General features: G+C 31.3%; 1 protein-coding gene, 1 long non-coding RNA gene and 1 pseudogene across 8 annotated transcripts; 1 reads left to right on the top strand and 2 right to left on the bottom strand.

Moving 5' to 3' along the window:
* The window catches only part of LOC104777270, a 3,685-nt pseudogene extending 1,685 nt beyond the window's left edge, over positions 1-2,000 (bottom strand).
* Positions 3,905-5,550, bottom strand: LOC104777269 (tobamovirus multiplication protein 2B). Its single transcript, XM_010501479.2, has 5 exons — positions 5,367-5,550; positions 4,748-4,813; positions 4,594-4,658; positions 4,321-4,411; positions 3,905-4,201 (listed from the first exon to the last, which is right to left on the bottom strand). The coding sequence occupies exons 1-5, from the start codon at positions 5,505-5,507 to the stop codon at positions 4,187-4,189; spliced, it is 378 nt and encodes a 125-aa protein (XP_010499781.1). The 5' UTR covers positions 5,508-5,550; the 3' UTR covers positions 3,905-4,186.
* On the top strand, positions 8,651-10,928 carry LOC104777268. 7 transcript variants are annotated; one of them, XR_002037520.1, is made up of 7 exons: positions 8,651-8,865; positions 8,932-8,974; positions 9,358-9,482; positions 9,587-9,667; positions 9,756-9,805; positions 9,887-9,962; positions 10,048-10,928. It is a non-coding gene; the product is annotated as an uncharacterized LOC104777268 (long non-coding RNA). The 7 variants fall into 7 exon arrangements; XR_002037519.1 differs by having other exon boundaries at positions 9,355-9,482; XR_766237.2 differs by having other exon boundaries at positions 8,932-9,122.

Raw genomic sequence — 12,264 nt, 5'->3', positions numbered from 1 at the left:
TGTTGGCTAGGGTGGGGAAGAGTGGAATGCAGACCAAACCTAGTTACACTTTGGCACTGAGGCAATCGAAATGTTGGTGATAGATAGGGTAAAGGTGCAAGGGATGCAGGCAAAAACATAGGTCCGACTAGCGGTTCAGGAATACTAATAGGGCACAACCAAACAATCCTCCAAACCAAACCAAACGACTGGCCTTGACAAAATAAATTTTCAAGACAAATAGGTGCATCAATTTGTCTGCTACCGAGGGATACTCGACTTGACCAAGCAGGGTAAATTGACACAAAACAACTTGCACTTGGTATGAAGTTATACTCAGATCTAAGGGACGTCCAAGACAGATATGAATCACAGTTTTTCCTAAGGAAACTAAACTCCAGGGTTCCAAGATAAGAGTGAGATATAAACCTGGGCCAGTGGAATAATAAGAGAACAAAGGAGGATGCCGAGGATAAAGGTTGCTTTGTCGAACTCTTCGTCGTCTCCGGCGTCAAAACAGAGCTCCCGTCCAACTGCATCCAAGTAAACGCCTTGGTGAGGGGATCGAAATCCGAGGAGCGGTGAGATGTTGCGGTTGACAGTGAGATGAGACGGTAAGAAAGACCAGGACCAAGGATAATGGGGCAATCAAAGTTCTCAGAGACGGTAACAGGTGGCTGGGATCTCGATGGGGCAAGCTCACAGAGGAGAGACACCGGAAGCGGAGGAGAGGGAGGGGGTTGAAGTTGGAGCATGGGCGGAGATGAGATCTGGAATCTCAAGAGTTCTCCGATGAAGCCAAAACGAGGAACAAACAGACTAAAGAGAACAAGGGAACAGCAGAGATGAAAAAACGGTGACCCAGCGTCGCCGATCGGACTCGACGCCGCCGGGAGAGGATGCCTCGGTGGTTGTGCCAGAGAGAGGGTGGTTAGGGCGAACTCACAATTAAACAAGACTAATAAATTGAGAAGACACTCTAACATTGAAAATAGTCACATTGTCATCTAGGCATCGTTTCACAACCAAGTCTTCAAGAACAGGACAACTTGATAGAAACGTCTTGATCAGCTCATCACCTGGATACTTCATGGATACTAGACTCAACTTCTTGAGGGATGGAAACGAAAACGAGGATGTAACATCCACAAGAACCGCGTTCTTTAGCTTCAAAGTAACAAGCATTCTACAACAAGTATACAAGCTCATCGGCAGTACCACTGAAGACTTATTACTATCAATCTTAATGATCAGCTCGCGCAAGCAACGCTTATCTGCTGTTTTAAGCCACACTCGAATGTCTCCAGTACCACAGGTGGTTTTACCGAGTTTTAAATGCAAAGTATCTATAACTGGTGCCTCGTGAAGAGTCAATGACCTGTCTACAAACCGTGAAAATCTTCCATACTCAATATCTTGATAGCTATCATCATACACAAGCTTTGGCACCAACATCCAAAGAAACTGCCACTGTTTCGACAAAACCATTGTCGCCACAACATCTTTCGCAGGCAATGAAGACATAATTCTCAAGAGTAACGCTTCAGGCAACTGACTTAACATATCCATTCACACTTTCTATTCCCAAACTTTCAGCTTCTACAGATTTGGCTGTCTAAGAACAGAACACAAAGCTAAAACAGGAAAGCCAGAGCAATAGCCAAGAAAACCGACAGCAATGGGTCGTGTGTTGTACTGAAGAAAGTCTACAAATAATCACAAGCAACGATGCAAGGTCAGAGCAAACCCTAATGAAATACACAAACCATAAATAGAAAGAGAAGAAGCAAACGAAATCGCTTCTTCCAAATCAAACAAGTAAAAGGGAATCAGAAAAGAAATTCACACTAAAATTAAAGGATATACCTCAAACGTCACTGGAATTTCTCATCACCGGAGTAGATGAACGTCTTCTTTGTTACAGACACGAATTCGTCTTAAAATCGGAACCCTAATTGAAACGTGACCATTGCTCTTACACCCTTAATTAATAAACACTAATAAGAGGGAAAAAAAATTGGTCCAAAATTGGACTAGTGTAAAAATTTAAAATAATTTGATAAGATTATTCAGTCTCAAGTCGAATATGGGTAAAAAATAGTTTAATACTTTTGTTGAAATCTCTGTTTAAATATATGACATCGTTAATGTCATAAACTAATATTGAAATAAACTTACATGTATAAGTTAATATGTTAACATACGCTTTTTTAAAAATGAATTTTTCCTAGATTTCATCTCTGTAAAACAATTGTTGTGTTATACTTTCAAATTGTAATGTTACAGTATACTATAAAAATAGACAAAAAAAATTTCAAGTTTTGAATTTCGAAATATATATCGTTTTCATTTTAATAGTCTTTTAAAATATGACAATTAAGGTCATTAATTAGACATTTTAATTTATCTAAAGTATTTGTAATTTATTATCAAAAAACCTTTTTTTGGTAAATATTAAAATTTCACTTGGAAAACTATAAAAATTATAACATCCAAAAGGCTAACATATTTTGGTATCATTATCTCAATTCAAAAATTTTCAAAAATTTTATTTTTTAAAAATAAATTAATAAAATATCATAGTACATACATAACAACCTATCAAATTTTTAATCGCGACAAATTCTACGTTTTCTTTCTTTCTAACTAATTACACTGAAGATAAAAAAACAAAAAAAATATATATATAGAATGGGGTCATCATACATATTACTCTAAAACATGTCCATCAATTACATTTTATTTCAAATCGAATATCAGACTTACAATAGGAAAAATGCTCTAATTAATTAGTAATGTAACCCTTAAAATGAAATCAAGGTTCGTATTCGCGCTACATCACAAAAATGGTATTTATAAAATAATTAATGTGATATTTAATTTGATCTTAAAATCTAGCTTGTTGTAACTTTAAGTGGTCAACAAAGTTGAGTAGAATATTTCATATTTAAATGCAATGTTATAAATGGATGCATAAGAAGTCCATAAAAATAAATATTTTTTCCACCAAATGATTTTTATTTTTTAAAAAAATTAACATTAAAAAGATCCGTTCAACGTTCTAATTAATCTACATTTGTGTAAGATTTCCAACTTGATTATTTAACATTTTGATGTTATATATCTTTTTCTCTTGAATGTACTTGTCTAGAATTTGATATCCTTTTAATGTTATTGGTAAATAATTTCATATGAGATAGTTTAATTTCTTTTAACGAGTAAAATGATGGATCGAAAATGAGACATGGTACATGAATTATCCACTTAATATTCTATGTTTTGAACATAAGACATACATTTATATAAAAATCTACTATTTGTCGTTTTTATTAACTGTAAAAGTTATAAATTAGTTGATATTAATTAGTATATTTACTTCTTTTAAAATTAATATATTTACTATTATATTTTAGTTTTCGTGTTAACTTTGTTGAATATTCTAAGTTCGACATGCAATGACCCATTAAACCAATATGACTTAGATCCATTCCAAGCTATCGACTAGGGGATTTTATGGTAATAACGTCGACCTTGAGAGGATCATTTCAAGAAGTGAGGCGTGTGTTAAACTAGATTTTAGTACTTAACCCCGGTACATTGCATGATAATTTTTAACTTTTACATATTATGATTTTGTTTTAAATTTTAATTTTTAATTTGAACCACTTATTTTTCCTACTTCATCTAAAAATATTTTAACAAAACGGATTTTTTAAAGTATATTATATGACTAAACCAGTTTTGTTGCCATATATTACTTATTGCTTTTTTTTGTGAAATATTTTAGAGGTTAAGTTTGTAAATAACTTTGTAAATTAGTATAACTAAAAAACTAGAACACAAAATATCTTCAAAAATGTTAATATAAATAAATAAATAAATAAATAACAAATTTTCTAATATAATAATTTAAAAAAAAAAACACAGCTAAAAGTGGGTTAACACACCCCAATTATATACTATATAACAAAGAACATTGGAGATTTCAGTCTGAGTCATAAAAGAATCTGATTAAAGCTGATATCAAAAGTCGCAATCTAGCTAACAACCAGAGCTATTATGGAATCAGAACCGCCAGGAAAATCGAAAACTAAGTCACCACCACAAAATTTATCTCTGTTGTGGAAACGAAGTAGGGAAGTGTGATCGTTTGAAGATGAATGAACAACGAAGTAGGAGACGCCGTATGTGCATATCTTGGAGATCACTACTTGTCATCTGTCTGAAATTTTTAAATGCGCAGAAATAAAATTATGATAATCTCAATTGGTTGCTGGAAAATGTAACAGAAAAAAAAGAAGAAGAAACATCTAATTGTTGATAACAGATCAAAGTTTATACCACAGGGGAAATATTAGATTGTCGAAGAGCACGAAGCTGTGTGCTTTCCATGTTTTCAAGTAACTGAGTTACTGTGTTCAGATGAACACCACTGTATTGAGACAAAAAAAAAAAACTTAAAAATTAGAACACAAGATAGCTTCAAAACTATTGACTGAGAAATGTGATGAGAGAATACTCCCTTTAATAATGAAGTATTCAAGTTTTGAATGATTTAAATTGGATGCTTGTTCAAAAATAGGGTAGTTCTTGCAAGTCAAAGAAAATCCAAACCTGTGCAATCCACTTTCGATATGAGCGTCCAGAGATGAAACCACTTGAGGAAGCTGCGCCAATGCCTTAAAGAAAATGAGAAATGCCATAAGACACGCAAGTCAATATTTATTTCATACATTCTTGATTCTTCTACACCATAACACATACATACTTGTCCAGTGGCCTTAGTCAGTGAAGCTTTCGCCAACAAATTCTTCGGGAGCTTTGCCAACTGTGCCTGCACATAGCCATTATTCCAAATTAGAGATAAAACATCTTACACTCATCCTCATAAAACTCTATAGATGCTTCTATAGCAGGATGAGATAAACGAGTTTCCAATGAAATCAAAGGCATCTTCTTCTTAGAACAACAACGAAACAGTTGCTTTTGTGTCTGAACCTATTCACCAAATCCCCATTTTATATCATCAACATCAACAACAACACCTAGGTCTTCATCATCAAACCAACATTGTAGTAAAAACCTGGCTAACAATATACACAACAGCTTGACTAGAAACAAAGAAACCTACTAACTTGCATACTTGTGCCCAAAGCCACCAAAAAAAATCTCATCCCCACTTCACTACTTAGACCAAATTCAACCTCTAAGATGCTTAATTAACAAGAATGCAGTTTTGATCAGAGTCACAGGTTCGAGAAATTTGTTGAGAACAACGACATGTTTTAATCAACAAATTAAGAATCATTCAACCCTAAACCCGTATATAATCCAATTGCACGATCTTCATCGGTGACTATGGCGAAAAAGGTTTGAAGAAGATATACCTGAGAAGAAGACGATTGACGCATTAGTTGGAGAAGATTGGCAGTAGAATTTACCGCTTGTGTGATCTGATCGGCGACGACTGCTTTCGCCGTTCGATCACCTCCGCCGATTCCTCTAGAATTTTCCGATGCCGTCGCCATTTTCTCTTTCCCCAAGTCCCGGTTTGTTCACTTCTCTTTTTTAACAAATGGGAAAATATAGGTCTTATCTTGTAAATATAAAAACTTGATATATTATTAATGCATTTTTTTCTTGTAAATATAAAAAATTTGATATTTTATTAATGCATTTTTTATATTATAAAATACTTATCATCCTACTATAATACTATATTAATTAGGAAATACATATATGAAACTAACATTACAATGTGTAAAATATTAAATTCAATTACCATTAAAAAATTTTAATTAAGATATATTCCCTCTGTCTCATAAACATTGATATTTTGTAAAATATATGTCTATAATTGTAAAGATTGATATTTTGTCTCATAAAAATTGATGTTTTGTAAACTTCAAAAAGTAATCATTGAAAATATTTAAAATTTTGAATTGTTACTGGTTTAAAATTAAATAATATCTCTTTAGTCAAAAAATATATATATTTAAACTCAGTAATCATTGTTTTCTTAAAATGTGTAAAAGTTTCTAAACATCAATCTTTATGAGACAAAGGGAGTATTAGTTAAAAATAAAAAACGCTCACATATCAAAAACAAAAAAAAATGTAGAAAAGTAAAAAAAAAAATCTTAACAGCTAAGATTTTTAAAAATACAGATAATTATTAGTTTTAACAAATTATTTTCTCTCTGGATGAAAACTACTAAATATTTTTTAAAAAATATAAACCAATCAGAATTTCAAAAACTAAGATTTTATATCCAAGTACACAGTAAAATTATTTTTAATAACTAAATTTCGAAGATTTTGTTAAGATTTCAAATTTAATAAACACTTAGTGAGGCAATCCTCCCATCTACTGGGCTATACACACAAGCAACTGAGATTCTATTATAAAAGCCAACAAACAAAACACAAACAACACATCAAACCAGGAAAACAAGACTCGGTTAAGTCTAGTGTCGACCGACACTAGGTTGGTGTCGACCAACACTCAACCAACATGGTGTCGACCGACACTTAACTGGTGTCGATCGACACCGCCTTCGCAGACAAGATCTGCACGAAGCCGAACGACTAACCTCCATTCCAATCCGCATCCAAACCGTCCCAAACTCTTCCAAACTCCTCAGGAACCTATGTGAACACAAAAACAACCAACCCACACAAGGAAAACACCACAAACACCAAGAAACAACCAAAACAACAGAGATCTCAGGCTTAGATCAGCCATGGTCAAGCACTCATCTCTTGTAGGAAGATTCTGACCCAAAGCGACGAATCCAACGCCTTAGAAAGCTCCTCCCACGTTTCTAGCTCTAGATCTCCCCTCCACAGGAACAAATCTCACCAAAACAGCTTAGAATCTCTCCAACCCGCTCAAGAACACTCTCTCTTCTCTTTTTTTTCTCTTAGAGCGGCCAAGACAACACCCTTTTCACGACCTAGGTCGAGTTTTCACTTAAATACATCGGTTAGGCACTTCAATTGAACCAAACCAAACGAAAAAACACAATCTAAAACAACTATCAGACCAAAAAATCACTGGTGTCGATTGACACCCACCCCCAAAAACCACAATTTTGGTTCGCGGATGATACAATTATTTTTAATTTCTTATATTTTGCCAAAATTATTCTTTTTTTATCATTTGAAATAAAATTAGGTATAAATCTAAATATCATAAAATTATAAATCTTATGAAATGCATGTATTTGTTTTTAATTTGCAATGTAAAAAGAAGTTTAGTTAAATTTGTGTATATTAAAATTGTTATTATTAATATATTTTAATATTTCTTATTTTATAATTTTATTAAATGTATTCACTAATGTTTTTTAATAATTATAATTATTAATTATTTTAAACTAAAATTAATTAAATAATACATACTGCAACATCTACTATAAAAATGTCACCAATCACTAATTTAGGTAAGATTAATAAATCATATTCTTATAGCTATACATTACAGGTGTTTTACCACATAATATTTACTGCAAATTACATCAAATTATAATATTATCTGCAACTCAACTTCAATAATTCATGTTACAATCAGAGCCAAAATAGAGTGTAAGATAAGAGTCTCTTAGAGAAAACTCAGAAAAAGTATCCATACCTTTGATTTGGCAAAACTCACGTATATAGTCCTGCCATCAATGAACTTCCCATTCAACTTTATAGCTTCTGATGCTGCTTATGGAGTGACAAACTCCACAACTCTACTCTTTCGCGTCTTTGGATCTCTCCTAATTTTACAAAAAGACACTTCTCCAAACTATTGGAACATGTATATTAAACCGGCTTCGTCTAACTCTTCTCGGCAATTTTTGACCCAACGAACATGCCACACTCTACCCTCAAAGCTCAAGCCATTCAAATGAGTAATTGCCTTCGTTGCACCCTTTACATCCTTAAACTTGATAACCTCAAAGCCTCTTGATGCACCATCTGCTTTTCTGAATACTGATACATTCTCCACATGTCCATGAACACTAAACACCATTCTCAATCGATCCTCAATTGTGGTACTAGAAATACTCCCAACGTATACTTTTCTGCATTAGAGTTAGAATCAAAACAAAAAAAACATCTCTTATCAATTCAGCCAAGAACATATGTTACCACGAGGTAGCGTACTAAAAATAGTTTTAGTATTGGTTATCTGGTGTATATATTTTGTACATTTTATTATTTTTAGTAGTTTAATCAATATATTTCTTTAAATTATGTGTTCCTAATGTCTTGTAAATATTTTTACCATATATTGTCTTATGAAATCACATAGAATTATAATATTTTCAAATTATTATGATCGTGATTATCATCACGAAGGTGGAAATGAAAAAGAGATTATATTTCTTGGAGACTATTATTAGTTACCCATAAATTCGAGCATTCTCTTCTAAGAACTCACTAGATACTAACTTGCCGATAAATGCAGGCTGAATTTTTTTTTTGATAAAAGTTATAATAATTTATTTCGTTATTATATTATTTATCTATCTATCTATCTATTTTATATCTATATCTATATTTTATATACATTTTTGCAGTAGTTTATGAAAAAAATCATGGAGTTTCAACTTATTTACAGCCCTGCCATTATGTTTTTTGGAAACAATTACAAACGGGTCGGTTTTAGCGAGGATCCACATGTTTTTTATGGATCCTATTCGGATTGCTCCATACTAATTGAGGGATTCGTAATTGAGAAACGAAACCCTTTTCCAAATAATTAAAACCCTAAAAAGTTGTTGCGACTTAATTCTATGGATCAAGCAGAGGAGGCGGCAGTGAAGAATCTCTTTATCGTGTTTTTATTGGATTAAGATCAGCTCTCGAGTGATGAAACTAATCTCCATCCTAGAGGTAAATTTGATTTGGTAAGGTTTTGCTTTGTTTTCTTTGATTCTAATCGATCAAATATGATTCTAGGTTTGCTTTGTTTCTCAACTGCCGCTGTTTGATCCGGTGGCTGGTAGGATATTACGACGGCTTTGTGGCTCATATGGTTCTTACATTCGAAATTCTTCGGTGTCTTATCAGAATATGTGATTAAACTTATCGGCTATTTTTTTTGGGAACAACGACGAGACCAGCCTTGATTTCTTTATTGGGTCTCCTTGGTAAACTCATTAAATCCGTAAATTAATAATCCTTATGTTATCAGTTCACATTCTAGATTTGATGTAGATATGTATCTGTGAAAAGGTTGAATCTGTAATTTTTGTAAGAAACATTAGTTTATGATCATTTATCTTAACATGTTTTTTGTTATGATGATTAGATCAGATGAAGCATCTCTGATATTGGTTAGGCTTCTCAGATGTTTCTTCTAATTCTTTTATTGTGCAACAGTAGATCCAAGATGGTTTTGAAGGTTGGACAAGTTTCACAACCAAATTTGTCTTCTTAATCTCATTTTTGAGTTTCAAGCCAACCATAGGAGAAGGTGGTATTATTTGCACATTGCCAAACAGTTGCAGGTAAGTTATCTTTTTCGATTTCCACTACTCAATAATCAGTTTGGTTGGCTAGCCCCATCAGTGACATTTCCACTACTCATTAAACATTGCTTAATGAGTGTCAGGCACATTCATCAGTCAAAGCCCAACTCTCAAGTCTGCTTTCTCCCTATCAAGTGATGATATATTTTGCTATCTGGGAACAGGTTTATTCTCTTGATGAGAGAGGGATCTTCTTCAAAACAATGATTCTAAAAACAAATATCCTGATTGTGAATATATTTCATTTTACAGGTTTGGGGCTGAATGCTTCTACTACTGCTGCCAATCTATCTAAAGAGGAGGTTAGTTGGGTTTTCTTAGTTTATATACAAACTTCCAACATTGTTGTATTGTATCCGATGAGATTATATACTGAAATGCAGGACGAGATGTTTGCCTCCTGTAGATTTTCTGAAGACAGTGCAGGCAATGAAGCTCTTTGCATTGCTGCAAACATTGGTAAAATTATATTCTAGCACTGCAAATTCTAAATTCTTTTTATTTTCACTACCACGGCTAACAAGGTTTTTTTTTCTTTTTGTAGAACGTGATGGAAGTATTACAACATGTGATACGAAATCATGGAAACGAAAAGAGTCAAAGCCTATAAAAAAACAAATCTATATTAGCCTTTAATGTCTCAGCTGATGCGATGTAAGTTTATCTTTCTTCTCACTTGCGATAGTATGTTGTGTCGTTAGTGAGGGCTTTCAATATCATCTATTGCTATGGCCAGCATGTGTTTTAGATAAACAGAATAAAATCTGGAAATCTGTTAATTGGTGCTCATGTGGTAAGTTTTATCCATATTTTAGCATTGACATCTTTCCATTTGATTTTGGAGAGATTGAGGATCTTAAACAGAGCCATTAACTTCTAATGCTCATACTATGAATTTACGATTCATACATAAGGTAACGAGATGTTGGGTAATTTGTCTTCATAACTTTCATAATGAAAGTTTCATTTAGTTGGTCAGTTTGCATTTATATATATATCATTTTCAATCTCAAGTAATATAGAAACACAAATATCTAACCATTATTTCTCTGTCTTTTGTATTTAATGGATCGCATTTTTCCCAATAGGGAGTGAGACCATATGTGATGGGGCAGATCTTGGTTTTCTATATAATGGCCCTGAGAAAAGTTTTTTGGTCGTTTTCAATCGTGCCTTAGTAACTGCATGAACACCGGTTTCCTCGCGGGTCACAGGCATATAAGGATAAGAAGAAGGCGAAAGGATAGAAGAATCAGTAAGACACATATCGAATCAATGAGATTAATTAAGAAGAATTAGAGAAGAAGAAAGGAAGAGATAATGTGTCGGATTTAGTTTTTTTTTTTTGGTTAAATAACCTTTAACTTATGTACTTTTTTGGTGACATTTTTCCTTTTTTAAGTATCCACCAATTTGGTTTCTCCATTATAATCTTCATTTGGTAATATATGATTTAGAAATTAATAATAAATTGTGTGATAACAATTGACAAATTTTCCCAGCAATTTTATGAAAAGGATGAATGTTTTATATCTAAGAATTTACTCCATATTTTAAACTATGTATATAAATTAAAGTTAAAATTAGTAATAAATTAATAAAAATTAAATCTTGATAAATCAATATATATATTTTCTTGGTCCCAAAATTTTTATATGGTTCTGCTTAAAAATCGGTAAAATAATAACTCTATAAATGAACTTTATACAGAATACACTTTATTTAAAATTTATAAGTGAGAGATGCTCTAGATAACATATTATAAACACATATTATAAATCAATTATTTAAAGTTTATAAAAGTAAACAATTAATATAATTCACGCATAAACTATATATATACTAAAGTGTTAGATTATTTATATATGAAACTAACAGAAATAGAAAGCCATTTATATTGTACTGATATTATTGAAAAACTACAATAAAATTAAAATATTACTATTTCTATAGTAAAAACTAAAAAAAAACACTTCTCGACACGGTATACACCTAAAACATAGAAATTGGACACTACATAATATATAGATGCAAAATATTGTACATTTACAAAATACAAAAATTAGTTACATATACATAGTTAATCACTTAATCTACCAAACAAAATACATTTTGCATTTTTCAAAAATAAAATAAAAATTTAGAAAAGTAAAAAAATCTTATTAAAAATTAACAGCTCAAATTATTTCAAAATACAGATAATTATTAGTTTTAAAAAATTATTTTCTCGCGAAAATTACTAACTATTTTTAAAAAAAATAGAAACCATCAGAATTTCAAAAAGTAAGATTTTATATCTTAGTAGACAATAAAATTATTTTTAATAACTAGATTTCGAAGATTTATTAAGATTTCAAATTATGATTCTCATATCATCATTCTTTTATTTTATTTACAAATTGTTTGGGAATTTTCATATAATACTTACGATTAATAAATATTCATATAATACTTATATTAATTACAAAAATCAACAATATAAAACTGTAATATACATCAAAAAAATAAAATACGATAATATTCTTAAATAATTAGTATTAAAAATACATATATAAATTTATTTAATAATTAAAAATAAATATTATCTCAAACAAAATATTTTTTAAAAGAAATATAACAATAATTTTTGTTATTATATTATAATTGTTTTAAAAATGTTGATTTAAGAACGTGATATCTCCTATTTGTTATACTATTTCATATGCAGTAAAATATACTCATTAATTCATTTTTTTCTCGTAAATATATCATATATATTATG

Source organism: Camelina sativa, chromosome 3 (genome assembly GCF_000633955.1).
Source record: "Camelina sativa cultivar DH55 chromosome 3, Cs, whole genome shotgun sequence".
In the NCBI taxonomy this organism is placed as follows: domain Eukaryota; kingdom Viridiplantae; phylum Streptophyta; class Magnoliopsida; order Brassicales; family Brassicaceae; genus Camelina; species Camelina sativa.
Note: the sequence above shows the minus strand (reverse complement) of the source record. Positions and strands in the feature narration are given on the sequence as shown.